The sequence below is a fragment of the Cynocephalus volans genome, chromosome 4 (genome assembly GCF_027409185.1).
Source record: "Cynocephalus volans isolate mCynVol1 chromosome 4, mCynVol1.pri, whole genome shotgun sequence".
NCBI lineage: Eukaryota > Metazoa > Chordata > Mammalia > Dermoptera > Cynocephalidae > Cynocephalus > Cynocephalus volans.
The window spans coordinates 167,972,595-167,995,336 of NC_084463.1; the positions used below are offsets into that span (position 1 = coordinate 167,972,595).

Below are 22,742 nucleotides of genomic sequence, written 5' to 3' on the forward strand. Positions count from 1 at the left end.
TTGTTGACAGAGTTGGATTTAAATCTACCATCTTGTTAGTTGTTTTCTATTTGCTCCATGGTTCTTTGCTCCTTTTTTTCTCAATATATGCCTTTTGTTGTTGTTTAATTAAACATTTTTATTATTCTATTTTTATCTCAGCTCAAGGGAAGGCAGCCACTGGAGGTCACACTTCGTACACAGTATTTATCAAAGTCAGGCCCACCACATATGTGCAGTATCCCCCCGTCCTGTGTCCAGAGCCTGTGTGACAGGACCCCAGAGGGGGCTGAGGGACCCTCTCTGAACTTTTCTGCCCCACCTACCCCACCCCACCCCCACCCCCCAGGAATCTGCTGGACCTTGGCTGTGCACAGTGGCCAACCCAGATCCCTGAGGCACTCACTCAAACCACACAGCGCAGTGTCTCTGCCTGAGTTTATTACCGTAAAGCAAAGGATTGAACAGACTCAGAAAATAAATATCTGCAGCGAGGAAAGCAAGCTTAGGAGGTGAGGAAGCTCAAAGAGTCAGCGGGAGGATGGGGAAGCAGGGGCAGGGTGGGGCCTGCGTGGCCACGCCGACCCCGCTCACTCCCTCCCCAGACGCCGGGGGCTGGAGCGCCGGGCACGGACGGAGGTGTCTTCGCTGGTCCACTGGGGCTCGCAGACAGTGTCCTGGCACAGGCAGCTCTCGATGTGGGTGTAGGTGTAGTTCAGCAAGCCACCATGGGGGCAGCTCAGGAGCACCTCGCGCTGGCTGGTTGTCTCCTCTTTGCAGCAGGAGCATCTGTGGTCCAGGGACTGGGCCTCGGCAGAGTACCTGGGCGAGAAGGGCTGGGAGTGAGCAGCCACGTCTCTGGGGCCTCCCGGCAGCCACGCTGGGCTCCACTGCCCCCCACCAGGGCACACTCGCAGCCTGGGACTCACATGGCAAAAGTCCCGCAGGACCCTGAGCAATAATTCATGGTGACGTTCTTGGTGCAGCCAGCATGAGAAATTTCCCTGATGGTGGGGATGGTGGAGCAGGGAACTCTAGTCTGGTTGCGTGGGGTGCCTGGGCAGAGGGAGGCAGAGGTTCAGGGCTGGGGCCTCCGCTGCTCTGTGGGACCACACCGGCTGTCCCTCGCTGCTTGCTCTCCCCTCCCCACCACCTTCCGGGAGGCAGGCACCAGTCCCCAGCTGCCCTGTGGCTGGGGCTCTGTCCTGCTTCTCCCTGGGAAGGGACTCAGGCTTCCTGGGCACCCCAGGTGATACCCTCAAACTCAGCATCTGGAAGGGAGGGGAGCAGGGCTCCTGGGGCACCAGCCCCCTGTGCCTTCCTCTCCTTGAGGGGACCCTTGGGTAGTCACCCCCTGCCAGGCCGGCCCTGCGAGCCACTGGCTGGCAGACTGCACTCACATGTTCTGCAGCACCCGTTCGACATGAATGTGATGGAGCCCTGGAGGGAAAGAAGAATAAGCCGGGGCCCCCAGGTGCCCCCCCCCAGTGTGTGAGCACCCCCTTCCTGCAGAAGGGCCAGGGCTAAGCCTCCCGGGGCAGCTGCAGACCAGACCAGAGGCCACCATCCCAGCATTGGGGACCCCCCATTCCCAGCAGAGCACGCGCGGCCAGTGCCCCAGATGGCCTACTCACCGGGAGGCAAATGCTGGGGTCGAAGTCGGGGCAGCTGATGTTTGAGACGGATGAGATGAGCTGGTTGTGGATTTTCACACAGCTGAAGAACGTGCAGTTGTTCGTGGGGTCGCTCTTTACGTCCCCAGGCTGTGGGGCAGGGGAGAGTGCTGGTGAGGGCAAGTGGGCAGGCCCGCCCCACAGGCCAACCCAGGACAGACCAGAAACTCCTGGCACCTGTGGTTTCCGGGACAGGAGGGCCGGCCTGTGGGCCCAAAGCCATGGGGCAAAGGACACTGGGCAGGGCCCAGGGACAGACACAAGCCTGTAGTCCATACAACCCAAAAAGGCATAACCACGTTCAAACTGCCAGAACCCGTGCATGTGACCGTATTTGGACAAAGGGTCTTTGCAGGTGTAATTAAGTGAAGGCTCTCAAGATGAGAGCATCCTGGAGTAGACGGGCACTAAATCCAATGACAAGTGTCCTTGTAAGAGACAGAAGAGGAGACACAGACACAGAGGAGAAGCCACGTGAAGATGGAGACAGAGAGTGGAGCAAAGCTGCCATAAGCCCAGGGACGCCTGGAGCCCTGGGAAGCTGGACGATGCAGGAAGGATCCTCCCCGGAGCCTCCACAGGGAGTGTAGCCCCGCCACGCCTGAGTCCTGCACTTCTGGCCTCCAGAACCAGCAGAAGCAGTTTCTGCTATTTTAAGCCACCCAGCTGTGGTTGTTATGGCAGCCCCAGGATACTGGGACACAGCTGTGCCGGGGACTGGGAGAATTCAGCCAGGCAAGCCAGAGTCATTCAGTCCTTGCCATGGGCTCTGGTGGGCACACTACGTCAGGGGCCCAGGGGCCGTGGAGAGCTGGTGCACCTGGAGGACGGCGGGCTCACTGCCGGGCCTGCTGATGATGCAATGTGTCTGCACGCACCTCTTGCAGCACTCGCCAGGGACCTCCAGGAGTTCAAAGCCCTAGGACACAGACACACCCAGGCTGAGCACATGGGGCCACGGGCAGGCTCAGGCCAGGTGGGGAGTTGGGGACGGACACAGATTGTCATTGAAAAAAGGAAAGAAACTGGTAGGACAACACTCCATGGGTACACGTTTAGGGCCTGTGAGCACGTACGGGGCTGCAGGAGGTGTTGCAGGACACGTGGGTGCAGGTGATGACATTGAGCATGGTGCTGCTGTTCACGGCGCTGGTGCAGATGCAGTCCTGGCACTTGGAGGAGTAAACTGGAGAACCGGGCTTCGGGCACAGGGAGAGATGGTGAGGGGCCACCTTCAGCGTGGGGCCCTCCCCAGCACCCAGCCAGCCCAAGAGCCTGCCAGGGACCCCCACACCCCAGCCCCATCCCCTCACCCACCTGCCCTCCCTGCCCAGGCCTTACCTGGTACTCGGCGTTCTCGTGAACACACACGCCCTTAGGCTCTGCGAGAAAGGGACGGAAGGGCCATCAGTCCTGCAGCAGTGGCCCCACCTGTCCCCATGGCTCCCAACAGACAGGGCAGGCACTCGGGGCTGAGGCGGGTGTGTCAGCCCTGCTACTGTCTGTGTCCCCTGAATCCGACACCCCTGGGAGGGAGCTGTTGCACTGCAGCCGCCCCCTCCTGCCGCCACTGCAGGCCCCTCTTACCACACCAGTAGACGGGGCAGCACCTTCCGGACACCATCTTGCTCTTCACCTGGAACCCCAGTGGGCACACAGGGGGCTCCGCCTTGCACAGGCTGGTGTTGCACTCTGAAGGCAGGGCGACACGCAGCCGTGAGGACCGCTGAACATGGCTGGGCTCCCTGGGCCAGCAGCCGCCTGCAACACCCCCTCGGGTGGGCACATCCCAGCCCCCAGCCTCCAGCAGGCCCCCAGCCACTGTTCCCTCACTCGCCGAGGAGGGTGCACGGTCCCCAGGGGCCTGGGCTCAGTCCCTCCCGGGGGGCGGCCTTACTACACAAGGTGATGTTGCAGCAGGGATTGGCTGGATTGGCCTCCGTGGCGAGGTAGGTGCCATCCTCCTCGCACTGGGTGGGGGACTTCTGGTCACAATTCTTGGTCTGGCAGACGATGCCACGTCCGCCCTCCAGGCAGGTGCAGTCCTTGCAGTCGAACTCAAAGCTCTCCCCGAACTGCAGGGAGGAGGAGTTGAGCCGGGAGGAGAGGCGCTGGCCGCCGGCCTCGCCAGGGCTGCACCGTGGCGCGTCTGCAGCTGGCAGCCCGTGGAGGGGCCCCGTGCCAGCCACATGCCTCCCACCTCCGAGCACTTGGGGCAGGTCCTGGCACAGGACAGCGGCTGCCCATTCAGGGCACCAGGTTGCTAACATCACAGAGCCATGACCAGTGCACCAGCCTCTGCCAACACAGGGGCACGTGGCAGGTGCACTGCTGGTGTCTGTTGGGCACGTGCAGCATGGAACAAGGGAGTCAACCCATAGCTGTGACCTCACGCAGGAGACACAGACAGCACTGGTGGCCAAGACGTCACCTCAAGTTTAGGCAGATCATTTTGTGACCATGAGTGGGTGGCGTGGATGGACGGACAGGTGGGTGGGTGGCTAAAGGTCCCTGCTAGCTCAGCTTCCGGGACTTAAAGGGCTCACTTCCCCATCTTCGAGGCTCCCAAGTCCTCCTTTCCATCCCATCCCATTCCCCAGCACCAAGCGGGAGAGCCCACCTCTCGGGGCACATTGTCAGGTCCCACGCAGCCTGGGGAGGAGGAAAAGACAAGTCCTGTTAGCAGAGTCCTGGTGTGGCAGGTGGCCCCCGCCTCTGTGGACCCCGAGGAGGAGGCAGGAAGGAGCCACGTGAGAGGGGGACATACCGCAGGTCTTCACGCACACATCGAAGCCGGGGGCGTAGTTCATGGTGCCCTCAGGACAGAAGCAGCCCTCCACCAGGCCCGTGCTATTCTGCTGGGAGGAACTGGGGGCAGAAGGGCGTCATCAGCTGGGAGTGGGCTTGCAGGACCACCATGCCCAGACAGTGCCACCCAGGTGCATGCCCAGAGGGGCGAGCCCATGTCCTAGCAAACCGTCTTCAAACCCACTTCAAAAAAAAAATGTGACGTACATGGACTTGCAGGTGGATTCCTGTGCAGGGCCACAGGCCTTGTACTCCCTGTGAGATGGGCACGTCACAGCTGCGGGAATCAGAAGGGCCAGGTCAGGAGGACCAGGCCCATGTTGCCCTTGAGTGACAGTGCCCAGCCCCTCGGCAGAGCCTGGAGACCCCCTGGCCCACAGGCCCCCAGCACAGGGGCAGGGACAGGTTACTTACAGCAGGTCCCTTGGGTGTGTTTCCTCCAGTCGATGCAGATGCCCTGCTGTGCACACAGGGCCGCGTAGGTCTGCAGACTGGCACACTCCATGCCCGAGTCGGGCACGAAGCAGCTGTCGAACACGCAGGCATCGTAGTAGCGCTGGGGGGGCACGAGGGCGTGGCACTGGGCGAACAGGCTGTGGGGATGGGTCACGGTCACGCTCCGCCGAGGTGCTCAGCACTGCCGCCCCCACCCTCCCCATCACCTGCACCACCAGACAGTGCCCGAAGCTGACTGTAGCGGGCAGGGCCGGCCTCGGGGAAGGAGGCTGGGCACTGAGGCTCCAGCATGCGGCACTGTGTTGTGGCTCCCAGAGATGGAAGCTGCTCGGCTACGTGGCCACCTGGTGCCAGGATCCCCTCCAGCAGCCCTGGTAGAGGGCCACCCAACTTCTACTCGACGCACACACATTGGGGGACCGGGCACTCCCTCCCTGCGGCCCCCAGCTTTGGGAGAGCCCCCACCACTGCCCTATGTAAGCCCAAACCTGCCTTCCCAGTATGAGCCCTGGGTGCACACCCTGTCCTGGGCCCACTGGTCTACCCCGGGCCTCAAATTCAGCTGACCCTGCACCATCCTGAGAGGCGGGAGAGTTTTGGGAGGTCAAAAAAGGCACAGGGAGGGCCAGCCCGTGGCTCACTCGGGAGAGTGCAGTGCTGATAACACCAAGGCCATGGGTTCGGATCCTATATAGGGATGACCGGTTCGCTCACTTGGGAGAGCATGGTACTGACAACACCAAGTCAAGGGTTAAGATCTCCTTACCGGTCATCTTTAAAAAAAAAAAAACAAGAAAGAAAAAGACAAAAGGCACGGGGAAGTCTAACATGGCAGCTTGGTCCTGTGAATACTGAAGCCCAGCTCCTGGGCCCCTTTGTCACCTGGCACCTGCCCGTGGTGTCATGACCTCCTGCCTTCCTAGTGCCACACTCTACGGGAGCCGCCGCCGCCTCTTTGTAGACCTTGTAGGGGCTGGGAGGGCATCGCGGCCACTTCCTGAGGCCCTGTAACTCACTAGTGGCCAAGGCCACAAGCAGGCCTAGGGTCAGGGTCACCTGTCCTTGATGAGCTGGCAGAGAAGAGACTCGGTGCAGGTCTTGTTGCTCCCTGGCTTCGTGGGGACAGGGTGCTGGGTTGTGAAACTGCTGTGTGTACAGTGTGGCTTGGAGGGGTCGTTCACCACCCACTGGTCAGCTGCGACCTCGCAGTTGGAGATGACTTCCCTGCTGGGCAGCATGCAGTCGTCCACAGTGGTGTTGGTGCAGGTGCCTGCCTCCGCAAGAAGGGCCATGCTGAACCGGCACTGGGCGACGTCGCCCAGCACACAGGGCAGCCCCTCAGCTCCCTCCCCTCTCCAGCCCAGATCCCCTGGCATCTGGCAGACCAGGGCCGAGGGCGTAGACTAGGCCAAGCCACATCTGACTGGCTCCCTGCAGGGACCACCACCACGGGTGGCCCCAAGCAGAGGAGCAGGAGACCCCCAGCTGGGCTGGTGGCACTCACTCCGCCCTGGCCCAGCCACCCTCCCGGGGCAGAGCGCGGGTGCTGGTGGGGCCGCAGGGCTCACCACACTGGCCCTTGGTGTTGTTGCCAAATAGGTGGTAGGGCAGCCTGATGGAGAAGGACAGGCCATTGTAGGAGATGAGGGCGCCCAGCTCGGGGATGTCCACCACGTAGTTGATGCCCGATTCGTACACCTGTAGCCCATACTTCTCGTAGGGCAGTGCCACTGTCTGGCCGTTGACCTGCACCTGTGACCAATACACCTGGGGTCAGGGAGGGCCTTGGGGGAGGAGCTGGCAGCCACCTGGCTAGAGCTGGCCCTGCCCTGGCATGCCCCGTCCTCTCCAGGAGCGCTGTGTTTCTGGCCAAGCCACCCGAGCCACATCTTGGAAGAGCACCTGGGGCCGCCCCTCCCCCACCTGCTAGACCTACACATGCAGTGGGGGGCCTCTGGCCACGCCCCTGCCCCTCCCCCACCCCCATTCTTGCTTCCTTTTCATTGTGCAGAGCCAGACCCTTGTCCCAGCTGGTCCCAGGGTAAACCAGAGAAAGTGCTCCTGGGAGCCCCCTGAGGGGGTAGGGCTCCCCAGGCCTCTGCAGGTGAGGAGGAGGAAGCTGGGAGTGTGCAGAGCCCCTGCCCACCTTCCCCTGTCCTCAGGGAGGGGGCATGACCTGCTGGACTCAGAGGGGTGTCCCTGAACACACTTGGAAAGCCCGTGGGAACAGGGTGTGTCCCCGAGTGAGGCCTCCGCCCTCTCCCACTTTTCCAGCCTGGCTCTGGGGGAGGCTGCACTGGGGCCACTGAGGCCAAGTCCTCTGTCGCATGGGGAACCACCATGTGAGAGGGCCCGCACCGGCATGCGCCACCGAGGACGCCAGTGACTGCAGTCTCACGTACCTGCACCTCCATGGGCGTCATCTGCACGGTCTTGATCAGTACCTCCTGGGTCTCATGGCGCACGATGATTGTGCGGGGACAGGACACTTTGTCGTTGACGTCACAGTGGTAGTTGTCAATATAGACCCCGAAGTTGTCCACGGTGGGGGTGACCTCCTCCACCAGCACGTAGGTGCAGTTACCCTGGTAGCTGTAGTAGAGCCCATCGAAGGTGACGAAGTGCGGGTCCCCCCAGCCTGTGCAGTAGCCTGCAGAGGGAGCTTGGTGAGCTGGCACCACAGAGCTGGTCACAGCCCCAGGCCAGGGTGGGGTGCGGGGACCAAGGCTCTGTCAGGATTCACAGGATAGGCTGGAAGAGCAGCAGGAACCAAGGGGGCCCCGAAAACCCTGCTCCTGGGCTCAGGCACGTGGCGCACACGAGCTCGGTGGATCCGGTGCCGCTCGTGGCACCCGTTCTGTAGGACGGAGCCTAGCTTAGGAGCCAGAGATCCAGGGTTCCAACCCAGCCTGTCCCTCTCAGCCTCAGAAGCACCCTTGTTGCAGGCAGGTACCCGTGCCCCACCACGCAAGCCTTCCACTTGCCCAGGCCCCCTGTCCAAGACGGCGTGAGAAGTCTCTCAGACTGTTCCTGGCCCTCAGCCGGCACTCGGCCATTGGGGCTGTGCCGGTGGAGTCTCAGCCCTTCCACTCCCCAGACACCGGCCCTGCGCCCCCACCCACAGAGAAGGGGGGTGGCCGCAGCACGTACAGTCGCACTCCCAGTGCCAGCAGCAGCCATCGGGGTCCATGACTTGCACTGGCTTGAGGTCATTGGAGCAGGTGGGCATGGGCGGGGGCTCGCACTTCACCTCCTCGATCTCCACGGTGTTGTTGTGCTTGCAAGTGGCGATGATGCAGTCACACAGCGACCAGGTCTCGTTCTCCTGTGGGTGGAGGGTGAAGGGCGGTCAGTGGGACCCACCGCACCACAGACCGCAAGGAGGGGGTGGGCCATGCTCAGGAGGCCTCGGCGTGAGTGCCCAGAGCCCTGCCCGGGAGGCAGAGGGCTGGGCCTGTCTTCACTGGCCACTCACTATGGCAAGCTTGGGCACAGAGAGAGGGGCAGGGCTCGGCAGACACTGCGCCTGGGAGGGTGTTGGAAGCCTCAGCCCTGCTGGACACGGCGCAGAGTGCAGCAAGAGGAGCATCTTGGATGACCACCAGAAAGGTGGCACCTGGTCCCTGAACGCCTGGACAGGGTGCACTTCGTGCCGAGGGGACAAAGCCACCATGGCCCACTGACCTGTCTGGGAGGATCAAAGTCTGGGCATGCAGGGGGCTTGGTGGTGGCTGGAGAGATGTGGGTCGGTGTGGAGGGCGAGCTGGGCGTTGGTGCGCTGGGTGTTGGGGAGGGTGTTGAGGGGCAGGATGAGTTGTGGAACTCGAAGGTGCAGTTCACTGAGCAGTTCACGTAATAGCAGGTGTCTCCAAATGTTCCGTTGTACACCAGCTCACCTGCCCAGGGAGAGACCCCATCCCAACACCATAGAGAAGCAAGTTCCCACAGAGGCCCCCAGAGGGAAGCCCACCATGCCCTATTTCGGGCACGTGGGTGTCCCCACCTCACTTAGCCCCTGGACCACAGGTGAACTCTGGTCCCCAACTCATGTTTCCAGCAAGCTGGGCTGGCCCCAGAGAGGTCCACCCCCACCCGGCATCCAGCTTCCCAAGCAAGCTGCCAGGTTGGACCTTAGCCCTGATCCTAAGCATCTTCAGAAGTGCACAGCACGTTACCTGGGCCGTAGTATGTGCCATTCAGGACGCAGCATATGACTAAACTAACGGTGGTGAGTCCCTGGCCTGTGCTCATGCTGATGCTGGGAGAGACAAGCGGGCTCAGCGTGGGGGTCGGCGCCCTGGAGGCCGAGGTGCTGGTGGTCTCGGGCATGGTGGGTGTGGTCCCATTGCTTGGAGGGGTCTTGGAAGAGGTGGTCGTGCCTGTGAGGAAGGTGGTCAGGAGTGGGAGTGAGCAGTGAGGTGGGAAGGCCTCATGTCCCTTCCCGGGCTCCCGTAGTCACGAAGAAGGTGGGGCTGCGGGGCTGCAGTCACAGTACATGGTGAGTGTGACAAGGAGATACATGGGGGAGCTGGTGCTGCAGGCAGCACACAGCTTGCTGGCAAACTCTACTGCCAGCAAGAGGTGGCTGGAGGGGGATTTGCCACAGCATACCAGTCCGCCTCAGAGAGGCTGGACCAGCTGCCCTATAAGGCCACCTGTGCCAGGCCAGAGAGGCCCCAGAGGTGCCGAGTAGGGAGGCACAGATAGAAGTGGGAAGGGAAGCAAGGGTCTTTCAGGGCACCTCACTGGCAGCCTCTGCCCCACACAGCCTGGCCCCACACACTGGAGGTCTCCCCACGGTATGGGTTTGGTCCACATGGCTGCACCACAGAGTGGTATGCTGAGGGGTCTGCCTTTGGGCTCTGCTATCCACATACAGGCCGGTGGTCAGTGGCTCCCTGAACACAGAGTGATGGGGCTCAGCAGGCAGAGGCTGCCATGAGGATTCCTGGGAATCGGCCCTCACTGGGCAGAGCAGGGACCCATGGCACAAGGTGGCACCCAGACCAGAGTTCCCTGGCAGGAGAGTGGATGCTCCTGGAAGAGGAGGAACCAGATGTCTGTTTACCTGGAGGCGCTGTGGAGCTCCCACCTGTGGGGACCACGGTGGGTGTTGGTGGAGGAATGGGCGTGGCTGTTGGTGAGGTGGTAGAGGTGGTCGATGGTGGAAGGGTGGGCGTGGCCATTGATGAGGTGGTAGAGGTGGTCGTTGATGGAGCAGGGGACGTGGCTGTTGGTGAGGTGGTCGTTGATGGAGGGGTGGGTGTGGCCGTTGATGAGGTGGTGGCGATGGGCGTTGGTGGAGGGCTGGGCATGGCCGTTGGCGAGGTGGTAGAGGTGGTTGTTGGTGGAGGCGTGGGCGCAGCCGTTGATGAGGTGGTGGTGGTGGGCGTTGGTGGAGGGCTGGGCATGGCCGTTGACGAGGTGGTAGAAGCAGTTGTTGGTGGAGGCGTGGGCGTGGCCGTTGGTGAGGTGGAAGAGGAGGGCGTTGGTGGAGGGCTGGACGTGGCTGTTGGTGAGTTGGTAGAGGTGGTCGTTGATGGAGCAGGGGGCGTGGCCGTTGGTGAGGTGGTCGTTGCTGGAGGCGTGGGTGTGGCCGTTGGCCAAGTTTTAGAGGTGGTTGTTGGTGGATGCGTGGGTGTGGTCGTTGGTGAGCTGGTAGAGGTAGGTGTTGGTGGAGGACTGGTCGTGGCCGTTGGTGAGGTGGTAGAGCTGGTTATTGGTGGGGGTGTGGCTGTGGCTGTTGGTGAGGTGGTAGAGCTGGTTATTGGTAGGGGTGTGGGTGTGGCTGTTGGTGAGGTGGAAAAGCTGGTTACTGGTGGAGGTATGGGTGTGGCTGTTGGTGAGGTGGTAGAGCTGGTAATTGGTGGGGGTGTGGGCGTGGCCATTGGTGAGGTGGTAGAGCTGGTTATTGGTGGGGGTGTGGGTGTGGCCGTTGATGAGGTGGTAGAGCTGGTTATTGGTGGGGGTGTGGGTGTGGCTGTTGGTGAGGTGGTAGAGCTGGTAATTGGTGGAGGTGTGGGTGTGGCTGTTGGTGAGGTGGTAGAGCTGGTTACTGGTGGAGGCGTGGGTGTGGCTGTTGGTGAGGTGGTAGAGCTGGTAATTGGTGGAGGTGTGGGCGTGGCCGTTGGTGAGCTGGTAGAGCTGAGCGCTGGTGGAGGTGTGGGCGTGGATGCCAGTGTTGTGCTCCCTGTGGTTGTGGTCGTGGTGGTGGTTGCAGGGGTGGTGGGTGGCGAAGGCCCAGAGGCACACTCACAGCAGTAAACGTTGATCTCGTAGTTGAGACAGTAAGGCATGGGGATGGTCCCCCCTGACTTTTGGTCTTCGTTTTTGCACACCAGACCAACAGATTTGTCACACACCACTGTCTGTCCAAGGTCTCCAATTGGAATGTCGGGGTATGCTGTGGCTCTGCAGGATATGTTCGCTGTCCAGCCTGCACAGACGTCTTCAGTCAATTCAACATCTCCACCTGTTTGAGTATAGTCGGGTTTACCAGAATCAAACCAGCCAGTCCATTTACAGTCAGGCACACATGGGGTGGTTGATGATCCGGCGGTGGACAGGGTAGTTATGACAGTGGTGACTGATTCTGCTGTAGGCATGGTGGTGGTTACAGTTGTAGTGGGCTCTGATGTAACTATGGATGTCGTAGTGGTGGCTGTCACCGAAGTAGTCCTTTCTGTGGCAGTGGTGGTTGTGGTAGTTGTCGATGGGAAAGAGGTGGGAGTTGTTGGTGAAGGTAATGGAGCGGTCATTGGTGGAGGGGTGGGCGTGGCCGTTGGTGAGGTGGCAGAGGTGGTCGTTGATGGAGGTGTGGGCGTTGCTGTTGGTGAGGTGGCAGAGGTGGGCACTGGTGGATGTGTGGCAGTGGCCATTGGTGAGGTGGTGGAGGTGGGCGTTGGTGTATGGCTGGGCGTGGCCGTTGGTGAGGTGGTAGAGGTGGGCGCTGTTGGAGGGGTGGTCGTGGCTGTTGGTGAGGTGGTAGAGGTGATCGTTGGTGGACCAGTGGGCAGGACCGTTGGTGAGGTGGTAGAGGTCGGACTTGGTGGAGGTGTGGACATGGCTGTTGGTGAGGTGGTAGAGGTGGTTACTGGTGAAGGCGTGGGTGTGGCCGTTGGCGAGGTTTTAGAGGTGGTTGTTGGTGGATGCGTGGGTGTGGTCGTTGGAGAGCTGGTAGAGGTAGGTGTTGGTAGAGGGCTGGTCGTGGCCGTTGGTGAGGTGGTAGAGCTGGTTGTTGGTGGAGGCGTGGGCGTGGCTGTTCGTGTAGTGATAGAGGTGGTAGCTGGTGGAGGCGTGGGCGTGGCTGTTGGTGAGGTGGTAGAGGTGGGACTTGGTGGTGGGCTGGGCCTGGCTGTTGGTGAGGTGGTAGAGGTGGTCACTGGTGAAGGCGTGGGCGTAGCTGTTGGCGAGGTTTTAGAGGTGGTTGTTGGTGGTTGCGTGGGTGTGGCCGTTGGTGAGCTGGTAGAGGTAGGTGTTGGTGGAGGACTGGTCGAGGCTGTTGGTGAGGTGGTAGAGCTGGTTATTGGTGGGGGTGTGGCTGTGGCTGTTGGTGAGGTGGTAGAGGTAGGTGTTGGTGGAGGGCTGGTCGAGGCCGTTGGTGAGGTGGTAGAGCTGGTAATTGGTGGAGGCGTGGGTGTGGCTGTTGGTGAGATGGTAGAGCTGGTTATTGGTGGGGGTGTGGGTGAGGCTGTTGGTGAGGTGGTAGAGCTGGTTACTGGTGGAGGTGTGGGCGTGGCCGTTGGTGAGGTGGTAGAGCTGGTAATTGGTGGAGGCGTGGGTGTGGCTGTTGGTGTGGTGGTAGAGCTGGTAATTGGTGGAGGCGTGGGTGTGGCTGTTGGTGAGGTGGTAGAGCTGGTTACTGGTGGAGGCGTGGGTGTGGCTGTTGGTGAGCTGGTAGAGCTGGTAATTGGTGGAGGTGTGGGCGTGGCCGTTGGTGAGCTGGTAGAGCTGAGCGTTGGTGGAGGTGTGGGCGTGGATGCCAGTGTTGTGCTCCCTGTGGTTGTGGTCGTGGTGGTGGTTGCAGGGGTGGTGGGTGGCGAAGGCCCAGAGGCACACTCACAGCAGTAAACGTTGATCTCGTAGTTGAGACAGTAAGGCATGGGGATGGTCCCCCCTGACTTTTGGTCTTCGTTTTTGCACACCAGACCAACAGATTTGTCACACACCACTGTCTGTCCAAGTTCTCCAATTGGAATGTCGGGGTATGCTGTGGCTCTGCAGGATATGTTCGCTGCCCAACCTGCACAGACGTCTTCGGTCAATTCAACATCTCCACCTGTTTGAGTATAGTCGGGTTTACCAGAATCAAACCAGCCAGTCCATTTACAGTCAGGCACACATGGGGTGGTTGATGATCCGGCGGTGGACAGGGTAGTTATGACAGTGGTGACTGATTCTGCTGTAGGCATGGTGGTGGTTACAGTTGTAGTGGGCTCTGATGTAACTATGGATGTTGTAGTGGTGGCTGACACCGAAGTAGTCCTTTCTGTGGCAGTGGTGGTTGTGGTAGTTGTCGATGGGAAAGAGGTGGGAGTTGTTGGTGAAGGAAATGGAGCGGTCATTGGTGGAGGGGTGGGCGTGGCCGTTGTTGAGGTGGCGGAGGTGGTCGTTGATGGAGGTGTCGGCGTTGCTGTTGGAGAGGTGGCCGAGGTGGGCACTGGTGGAGGCGTGGCAGTGGCCATTGGTGAGGTGGTGGAGGTGGGCGTTGGTGGATGGGTGGGCGTTGAAATTGGTGAGGTTGTAGAGGTGGTTGTTGGTGGATGGCTGGGCGTTGCCGTTGGCAAGGTTGTAGAGGTGGTTATTTGTGAAGGGCTGGGCGTGACCATGGGTGAGGTGGTAGAGGTAGGCACTGGTGGAGGGGTGTGCGTGGCCGTTGGTGACGTGGTAGAGGTGTGCGTAGGTGGAGGGCTGGCTATGGCCGTTGATGAGGTTGTAGAGCTGGGCGGTGGTGGATGCGTGGGCGTGGCCGTTGGTGAAGTGGTAGAGGTAGGCGTTGGTGTATGGCTGGGCGTGGCCGTTGTTGAGGTGGCAGTGGTGGCTGTTGGTGGAGGCGTGGGCGTTGCCTTTGGTGAGGTGGCAGAGGTGGTTGTTGGTGGAGGCGTGGGCGTGGCTGTTGGTGAGGTGGCAGAGGGGGTTGTTGGTGGATGTGTGGGCGTGGCCGTTGGTGAGGTGGTAGAGGTGGGCGCTGTTGGAGGGGTGGTCGTGGCTGTTGGTGAGGTGGTAGAGGTGGTCACTGGTGAAGGCGTGGGCGTGGCTGTTGGCGAGGTTTTAGAGGTGGTGGTTGGTGGTTGCGTGGGTGTGGTCGTTGGTGAGTTGGTAGAGGTAGGTGTTGGTGGAGGGCTGGTCGAGGCCGTTGGTGAGGTGGTAGAGCTGGTTACTGGTGGAGGCGTGGGTGTGGCTGTTGGTGCGGTGGTAGAGCTGGTTATTGGTGGAGGTGTGGGCATGGCCGTTGGTGAGGTGGTAGAGCTGGTTACTGCTGGAGGCGTGGGCGTGGCTGTTGGTGAGGTGGTAGACGTGGGAGTTGGTGGTGGGCTGGGCCTGGCCGTTGATGAGGTGGTAGAGGTGGTTGTTGGTGGAGGCGTGGGCATGGCTGTTGGTGAGGTGGCAGAGGGGGTTGTTGGTGGATGTGTGGGCGTGGCCGTTGGTGAGGTGGTAGAGGTGGGCGCTGTTGGAGGGGTGGTCGTGGCTGTTGGTGAGGTGGTAGAGGTGGTCACTGGTGAAGGTGTGGGCGTGGCTGTTGGCGAGGTTTTAGAGGTGGTTGTTGGTGGTTGCGTGGGTGTGGTCGTTGGTGAGCTGGTAGAGGTAGGTGTTGGTGGAGGGCTGGTCGAGGCCGTTGGTGAGGTGGTAGAGCTGGTTATTGGTGGGGGTGTGGGTGTGGCTGTTGGTGAGGTGGTAGAGCTGGTTACTGGTGGAGGTGTGGGCGTGGCCGTTGGTGAGGTGGTAGAGCTGGTAATTGGTGGAGGTGTGGGTGTGGCTGTTGGTGAGGTGGTAGAGCTGGTTACTGGTGGAGGCGTGGGTGTGGCTGTTGGTGAGGTGGTAGAGCTGGTAATTGGTGGAGGTGTGGGCGTGGCCGTTGGTGAGCTGGTAGAGCTGAGCATTGGTGGAGGTGTGGGCGTGGATGCCAGTGTTGTGCTCCCTGTGGTTGTGGTCGTGGTGGTGGTTGCAGGGGTGGTGGGTGGCGAAGGCCCAGAGGCACACTCACAGCAGTAAACGTTGATCTCGTAGTTGAGACAGTAAGGCATGGGGATGGTCCCCCCTGACTTTTGGTCTTCGTTTTTGCACACCAGACCAACAGATTTGTCACACACCACTGTCTGTCCAAGTTCTCCAATTGGAATGTCGGGGTATGCTGTGGCTCTGCAGGATATGTTTGCTGCCCAGCCTGCACAGACGTCTTCGGTCAATTCAACATCTCCACCTGTTTGAGTATAGTCGGGTTTACCAGAATCAAACCAGCCAGTCCATTTACAGTCAGGCACACATGGGGTGGTTGATGATCCGGCGGTGGACAGGGTAGTTATGACAGTGGTGACTGATTCTGCTGTAGGCATGGTGGTGGTTACAGTTGTAGTGGGCTCTGATGTAACTATGGATGTCGTAGTGGTGGCTGTCACCGAAGTAGTCCTTTCTGTGGCAGTGGTGGTTGTGGTAGTTGTCGATGGGAAAGAGGTGGGAGTTGTTGGTGAAGGTAATGGAGCGGTCATTGGTGGAGGGGTGGGCGTGGCCGTTGGTGAGGTGGCGGAGGTGGTCGTTGATGGAGGTGTGGGCGTTGCTGTTGGTGAGGTGGCAGAGGTGGGCACTGGTGGAGGCGTGGCAGTGGCCATTGGTGAGGTGGTGGAGGTGGGCGTTTGTGTATGGGTGGGCGTTGAAATTGGCGAGGTTGTAGAGGTGGTTGTTGGTGGATGGGTGGGCGTTGCCGTTGGCGATGTTGTAGAGGTGGTTATTTGTGCAGGGCTGGGCGTGACCATTGGTGAGGTGGTAGAGGTGGGCACTGGTGGAGGGGTGTGCGTGGCCGTTGGTGAAGTGGTAGAGGTGTGCGTAGGTGGAGGGCTGGCTGTGGCTGCTGATGAGGTGGTAGAGCTGGGCGCTGGTGTATGCGTGGGCGTGGCCGTTGGTGAAGTGGTAGAGGTAGGCGTTGGTGTACGGCTCGGCATGGCCGTTGTTGAGGTGGCAGTGGTTGATGGATGGGTGGGCGTTGCCTTTGATGAGGTGGTAGAGGTGGTTGTTGGTGGAGGCGTGGGCGTGGCTATTGGTGAGGTGGCAGAGGGGGTTGTTGGTGGATGTGTGGGCGTGGCCGTTGGTGAGGTGGTAGAGGTGGGCGCTGTTGGAGGGGTGGTCGTGGCTGTTAGTGAGGTGGTAGAGGTGGTCACTGGTGAAGGCGTGGGCGTGGCTGTTGGCGAGGTTTTAGAGGTGGTTGTTGGTGGTTGCGTGGGTGTGGTCGTTGGTGAGCTGGTAGAGGTAGGTATTGGTGGAGGGCTGGTCGAGGCCGTTGGTGAGGTGGTAGAGCTGGTTATTGGTGGGGGTGTGGGTGTGGCTGTTGGTGAGGTGGTAGAGCTGGTTACTGGTGGAGGCGTGGGTGTGGCCGTTGGTGAGGTGGTAGAGCTGGTAATTGGTGGAGGTGTGGGCGTTGCTGTTGGTGAGGTGGCAGAGGTGGGCACTGGTGGAGGTGTGGCAGTGGCCGTTGGTGAGGTAGTGGAGGTGGTTGTTGGTGGATGGGTGGGCGTTGAAATTGGCGAGGTTGTAAAGGTGGTTATTTGTGCAGGGCTGGGCGTGACCATTGGTGAGGTGGTAGAGGTGGGCACTGGTGGAGGTGTGTGCGTGGCCGTTGGTGAAGTGGTAGAGGTGTGCGTAGGTGGATGGCTGGCTGTGGCCGTTGATGAGGTTGTAGAGCTTAGCGTTGGTGGATGCGTGGGCGTGGCCGTTGCTGAAGTGGTAGAGGTAGGCGTTGGTGTATGGCTGGGCGTGGCCGTTGGTGACGTGGCAGTAGTGGTTGTTGGTGGATGGGTGGGCGTTGCCTTTGATGAGGTAGCAGAGGGGGTTGTTGGTGGAGGTGTGGGTGTGCCTGTTGGTGAAGTGGTAGAGGTGGGCACTGGTGGATGCGTGGGTGTGGCCGTTGGTGAGGTGGTAAAGGTGGTCGTTGGTGGAGGGGTGGGCGTGGCTGTTCGTGTGGTGGTAGAGGTGGTTGTTGGTGGCGGCGTGGGCATGGCTGTTGGTGAGGTGGTAGAGGTGGGAGTTGGTGGTGGGCTGGGCTTGGCCGTTGATGAGGTGGTAGAGGTGGTTATTGGTGGTGGCGTTGGGGTGGCTGTTGGTGAGGTGGCAGAGGGGGTTGTTGGTGGATGTGTGGGCGTGGCCGTTGGTGAGGTGGTAGAGGTGGGCACTGGTGGAGGGGTGTGCGTGGCCGTTGGTAAAGTGGTAGAGGTGTGCGTAGGTGGAGGGCTGGCTGTGGCCGTTGATGAGGTTGTAGTGCTGGGCGTTGGTGGATGAGTGGGCGTGGCCGTTGGTGAAGTGGTAGAGGTAGGCGTTGGTGTATGGCTGGGCGTGGCCGTTGGTGAGGTGGCAGTAGTGGTTTTTGGTGGATGGGTGGGCGTTGCCTTTGGTGAGGTGGCAGAGGTGGTTGTTGGTGGAGGTGTGGGTGTGCCCGTTGGTGAGGTGGTAGAGCTGGTTACTGCTGGAGGCGTGGGCGTGGCCGTTGGTGAGGTGGTAGAGCTGGTTACTGGTGGAGGTGTGGGTGTGGCCGTTGGTGAGGTGGTAGAGCTGGTTACTGGTGGAGGCGTGGGTGTGGCTGTTGGTGCGGTGGTAGAGCTGGTTATTGGTGGAGGTGTGGGCATGGCCGTTGGTGAGGTGGTAGAGCTGGTTACTGCTGGAGGCGTGGGCGTGGCTGTTGGTGAGGTGGTAGACATGGGAGTTGGTGGTGGGCTGGGCCTGGCCGTTAATGAGGTGGTAGAGGTGGTTGTTGGTGGAGGCGTGGGCGTGGCTGTTGGTGAGGTGGCAGAGGGGGTTGTTGGTGGATGTGTGGGCGTGGCCGTTGGTGAGGTGGTAGAGGTGGGCGCTGTTGGAGGGGTGGTCGTGGCTGTTGGTGAGGTGGTAGAGGTGGTCACTGGTGAAGGTGTGGGCGTGGCTGTTGGCGAGGTTTTAGAGGTGGTTGTTGGTGGTTGCGTGGGTGTGGTCGTTGGTGAGCTGGTAGAGGTAGGTGTTGGTGGAGGGCTGGTCGAGGCCGTTGGTGAGGTGGTAGAGCTGGTTATTGGTGGGGGTGTGGGTGTGGCTGTTGGTGAGGTGGTAGAGCTGGTTACTGGTGGAGGTGTGGGCGTGGCCGTTGGTGAGGTGGTAGAGCTGGTAATTGGTGGAGGTGTGGGTGTGGCTGTTGGTGAGGTGGTAGAGCTGGTTACTGGTGGAGGCGTGGGTGTGGCTGTTGGTGAGGTGGTAGAGCTGGTAATTGGTGGAGGTGTGGGCGTGGCCGTTGGTGAGCTGGTAGAGCTGAGCGTTGGTGGAGGTGTGGGCGTGGATGCCAGTGTTGTGCTCCCTGTGGTTGTGGTCGTGGTGGTGGTTGCAGGGGTGGTGGGTGGCGAAGGCCCAGAGGCACACTCACAGCAGTAAACGTTGATCTCGTAGTTGAGACAGTAAGGCATGGGGATGGTCCCCCCTGACTTTTGGTCTTCGTTTTTGCACACCAGACCAACAGATTTGTCACACACCACTGTCTGTCCAAGGTCTCCAATTGGAATGTCGGGGTATGCTGTGGCTCTGCAGGATATGTTCGCTGTCCAGCCTGCACAGACGTCTTCAGTCAATTCAACATCTCCACCTGTTTGAGTATAGTCGGGTTTACCAGAATCAAACCAGCCAGTCCATTTACAGTCAGGCACACATGGGGTGGTTGATGATCCGGCGGTGGACAGGGTAGTTATGACAGTGGTGACTGATTCTGCTGTAGGCATGGTGGTGGTTACAGTTGTAGTGGGCTCTGATGTAACTATGGATGTCGTAGTGGTGGCTGTCACCGAAGTAGTCCTTTCTGTGGCAGTGGTGGTTGTGGTAGTTGTCGATGGGAAAGAGGTGGGAGTTGTTGGTGAAGGAAATGGAGCGGTCATTGGTGGAGGGGTGGGCGTGGCCGTTGGTGAGGTGGTGGAGGTGGGCGTTGGTGGATGGGTGGGTGTTGTCGTTGGTGAGGTTGTAGAGGTGGTTGTTGGTGGATGGGTGGGCGTTGCTGTTGGCGAGGTTGTAGAGGTGGTTATTTGTGCAGGGCTGGGCGTGACCATTGGTGAGGTGGTAGAGATGGGCACTGGTGGAGGGGTGTGCGTGGCCGTTGGTGAAGTGGTAGAGGTGTGCGTAGGTGGAGGGCTGGCTGTGGCCGTTGATGAGGTTGTAGAGGTGGTCGTTGATGGAGGTGTGGGCGTTGCTGTTGGTGAGGTGGCAGAGGTGGGCACTGGTGGAGGCGTGGCAGTGGCCGTTGGTGAGGTGGTAAAGGTGGTCGTTGGTGGAGGGGTGGGCGTGGCTGTTGGTGAGGTGGTAGAGGTGGGAGTTGGTGGTGGGCTGGGCCTGGCCGTTGATGAGGTGGTAGAGGTGGTCGTTGATGGAGGTGTGGGCGTTGCTGTTGGTGAGGTGGCAGAGGTGGGCACTGGTGGAGGTGTGGCAGTGGCCGTTGGTGCGGTGGTAAAGGTGGTCGTTGGTGGAGGGGTGGGCGTGGCCGTTGGTGAGGTGGTAGAGGTGGTTGTTGGTGGAGGCGTGGGCGTGCCTGTTGGTGAGGTGGTAGAGGTGGGCGTTGGTGGTGGGCTGGGCCTGGCCGTTGGTGAGGTGGTAGAGGTGGTCGTTGATGGAGGTGTGGGCATTGCTGTTGGTGAGGTGGCAGAGGTGGGCACTGGTGGAGGCGTGGCAGTGGCCGTTGGTGAGGTGGTGGAGGTGGGCGTTGGTGGATGGGTGGGCGTTGCCGTTAGCGAGGTTGTAGAGGTGGTTATTTGTGCAGGGCTGGGCGTGACCATTGGTGAGGTGGTAGAGGTGGGCACTGGTGGAGGGGTGTGCGTGGCGGTTGGTGAAGTGGTAGAGGTGTGCGTAGGTGGAGGGCTGGCTGTGGCCATTGATGAGGTTGTAGAGGTGGGCGTTGGTAGATGCGTGGGCATGGCTGTTGGTGAAGTGGTAGAGGTAGGCGTTGGTGTATGGCTGGGCGTGGCCGTTGGTGAGGTGGTAGAGGTGGGCACTGGTGGAGGCGTGGGTGTGGCCGTTGGTGAGGTGGTAAAGGTGGTCGTTGGTGGAGGGGTGGGCGTGGCCGTTGGTGAGGTGGTAGAGGTGGTTGTTGGTGGAGGCGTGGGCGTGGCTGTTGGTGAGGTGGTATAGGTGTGAGTTGGTGGTGGGCTGGGCCTGGCCGTTGATGAGGTGGTAGAGGTGGTTGTTGGTGGAGGCGTGGTCGTGGCCGTTGGTGAGGTGGCAGAGGTGGGCACTGGTGGAGGCGTGGCAGTGGCCGTTGGTGAGGTGGTAATGGTGGTCGTTGGTGGATGCGTGGGTGTGGTCGTTGGTGAGCTGGTAGAGGTAGGCGTTGGTGTATGGCTGGGCGTGGCCGTTGGTGAGGAGGCAGAGGTGGTTGTTGGTGGACGGGTGGGCGTTGCCGTTGGTGAGGTGGCAGAGGTGGGCGCTGTTGGAGGGGTGGTCGTGGCTGTTGGTGAGGTGGTAGAGGCGGGCACTGGTGTAGGGCTGGGAGTTGTGGTGGTGGTGGTTGTGGCTGGGGTGGACACAGGGCACTCATCCATCGGCAGGCAACATTTCACACGTATCTCGTAGTCATAACATAGTCCGAATGGTCCATTCCCGAATTGCTCTTCATTCTTGCAAATGAACCCAAGCGATATGTCGCACTTTGCCTTCTGGCCGAGCTCCTCCCAGCTGAGGTGAGGCTCTGTGGCTGACCTGCATTCAATGTCCTCAGGAGCCACACAGACACTGTCGAATGTCTCTTGGTCCCCGTCATCACCGCCACTGCTCGGGTGGTCTTCGTTGATCCAGTCAGACCAGAAGCAGCACAGCTCTGGGGAAGCAAAGCCCAGCATTGGTCATTGGTGCCTCGGCACAGGCACCCTCAGGAGGTGATTGAGAGGACTCAGGGACCTCCGTGCCCATCCCACAGATACAGCCCATCCCTCCCCATCACCACCAAGGGACCAGGTTGTAGGGCATAGTGGAGGGCTGGACACCACTTCCCACTTCACAAGTGAAAAACTGAGGCCCAGAGAGAAGGGGCTACCCAAGGACACTCCTGGGTATGACCGACCCAGGTCTGGAAGCTCCAGCCCAGTGTCCTTCCTCAGCTATTTTCAAATCCTTGTGTCAGAAAACTAAGTAGCAAAAGGACCACCCATCCCAGTAAAGGAAGTGTGCCAGAAGGGGCTTCGTCTCTGCTCTTGACCAACAATGTTGTCACCCGCAGCCAGTCAAGTCCCTCTTCATGAGTCCCAGGACTCCATAAACCATGAAAAGTCAGCAAAACACATGCATCTTTGGTGCACAGGCAGCTGGGACCAGCCCAGCTTGGCCTTGCACCGGGCCCTGAAGGGAGCTTCCCGGGATGGGGGCGGCTTCGCTCTTCTTTACCCTGTTTAGCTCCAGAAGAATCAATGTCACTTACTTGGAGTTGTCGATAACGCTGCAATAGAGTGGGGGAAGAGGCTATCATTATATAGTTCGAGATTTTTAAAAATCTTCTTTTAATTTTTAAGAGTCCATTTTCTGCATGGCAGTCATATCCCTGGCATCTTGTTCCAAAGCTGCTACAATTCCAACCAGAACAAGCACAGAGGAATTTAAGGAAATGGCTCTCTAACCCTGAGGGATATTTTCTTGCTGGTATTTGGAAATTTCCCCAAGTCGCTTTCCACTGTGGTCTGGGCTTGGGGATGTGGTCATAGCGCTGGCATCCCAACTCACAAGGCCAGGGGACTGGGGACACTCCCCCCACGCTCAGAGGAACATCAGTGTCACCTTGTTATGAACTGACTGGCTGCACCATGCTGGTCCCCTGCCCTACAACAGCCATTTGTGCTGGGTGCTGGGTACTGGGGAAGGCAAGAGCCTCAGTAGGTAAGGGAGGCATGGCCACGGGGGCCTCACCTGTGCTGGGGGTCGGGGTGGTGGTGGTGGTGGTGATGGTGGCGGCGGTGGCGGTGGTGGTGGTGGGGACGGTAGTGGAGGTCGTCAGGGTGGATGGGGGTGGTGTGGTGGACACACAGATGTTGAAGTGCTTCTCCACTGTCCCGTTGGGGCCACAGATCTCCCAGTAGCAGAAGGCGCCATCCTGGGTCTGGTTGAGGATTTGTCCTGGGGGAGAGAAGGAGGCCATCAACACGTCGTGGTTGGGGGAGACAGAATCTCAAGGCTTCCCCCCACCTGTTACAAGTGAGGGAAGGCTGGGTGTCCTCCAGGTCTAATAAGAGGCAAACAAATGCCCCAGTGAGACCCCATCTCCAGAATCCCTCCCTTTGAAGAAGAGGACCCCATCAGAATACAGAAGCAGGTTCCAGTAGAGGAGCGACAGAAGTCCCCACAGGGCACCATCTCCCCACGGGGTCGCCACACAGCAGAGGCAGGTCTGAGCTAGGAAGGGTCCCAGGGAAACAAAGGGGCAGAGCCCAGGAGGAGACCAGCCCCCACCCAGCTGTCCCCAGAAGCCCAGGAACAGGGGCTTACCTTCCTCCGGCCGGCAGATGACTTCTGAGGAGCTGGAGCACACGCTGTAAAGCAAGCACAGTGCTCAGGGGGCACCAGCCTGGCTTCGCCCTCCTGATCAGACACCTGCCTCTGTGCCCGAGCCCCCCTCTGGCACTGCCCCAAAAGCCAGCTCAA

At 60.2% G+C, this 22,742-nt stretch overlaps 1 protein-coding gene across 1 annotated transcript in view; it reads right to left on the reverse strand.

Moving 5' to 3' along the window:
• Positions 1-569: 569 nt before the first annotated feature.
• Positions 570-22,742, reverse strand: part of MUC2 (mucin 2, oligomeric mucus/gel-forming) — a 34,765-nt gene continuing 12,592 nt past the window's right edge. Inside the window, exons 27-52 of the mRNA XM_063095205.1 lie at positions 22,587-22,630; positions 22,011-22,217; positions 19,939-20,931; positions 19,023-19,731; positions 16,689-18,296; positions 13,771-16,424; positions 9,985-13,269; positions 9,092-9,295; positions 8,601-8,812; positions 8,067-8,241; positions 7,319-7,566; positions 6,485-6,668; positions 5,973-6,186; positions 4,875-5,053; positions 4,668-4,737; positions 4,420-4,520; positions 4,273-4,304; positions 3,550-3,727; positions 3,240-3,344; positions 2,994-3,034; positions 2,729-2,851; positions 2,473-2,571; positions 1,614-1,742; positions 1,380-1,419; positions 909-1,035; positions 570-801 (exon numbers count right to left, since the gene is read on the reverse strand). Coding sequence (XP_062951275.1) covers positions 570-801; positions 909-1,035; positions 1,380-1,419; positions 1,614-1,742; positions 2,473-2,571; positions 2,729-2,851; positions 2,994-3,034; positions 3,240-3,344; positions 3,550-3,727; positions 4,273-4,304; positions 4,420-4,520; positions 4,668-4,737; positions 4,875-5,053; positions 5,973-6,186; positions 6,485-6,668; positions 7,319-7,566; positions 8,067-8,241; positions 8,601-8,812; positions 9,092-9,295; positions 9,985-13,269; positions 13,771-16,424; positions 16,689-18,296; positions 19,023-19,731; positions 19,939-20,931; positions 22,011-22,217; positions 22,587-22,630 — 12,193 coding nt within the window. The remainder of the gene's footprint in view (positions 802-908; positions 1,036-1,379; positions 1,420-1,613; positions 1,743-2,472; positions 2,572-2,728; positions 2,852-2,993; positions 3,035-3,239; positions 3,345-3,549; positions 3,728-4,272; positions 4,305-4,419; positions 4,521-4,667; positions 4,738-4,874; positions 5,054-5,972; positions 6,187-6,484; positions 6,669-7,318; positions 7,567-8,066; positions 8,242-8,600; positions 8,813-9,091; positions 9,296-9,984; positions 13,270-13,770; positions 16,425-16,688; positions 18,297-19,022; positions 19,732-19,938; positions 20,932-22,010; positions 22,218-22,586; positions 22,631-22,742) is intronic.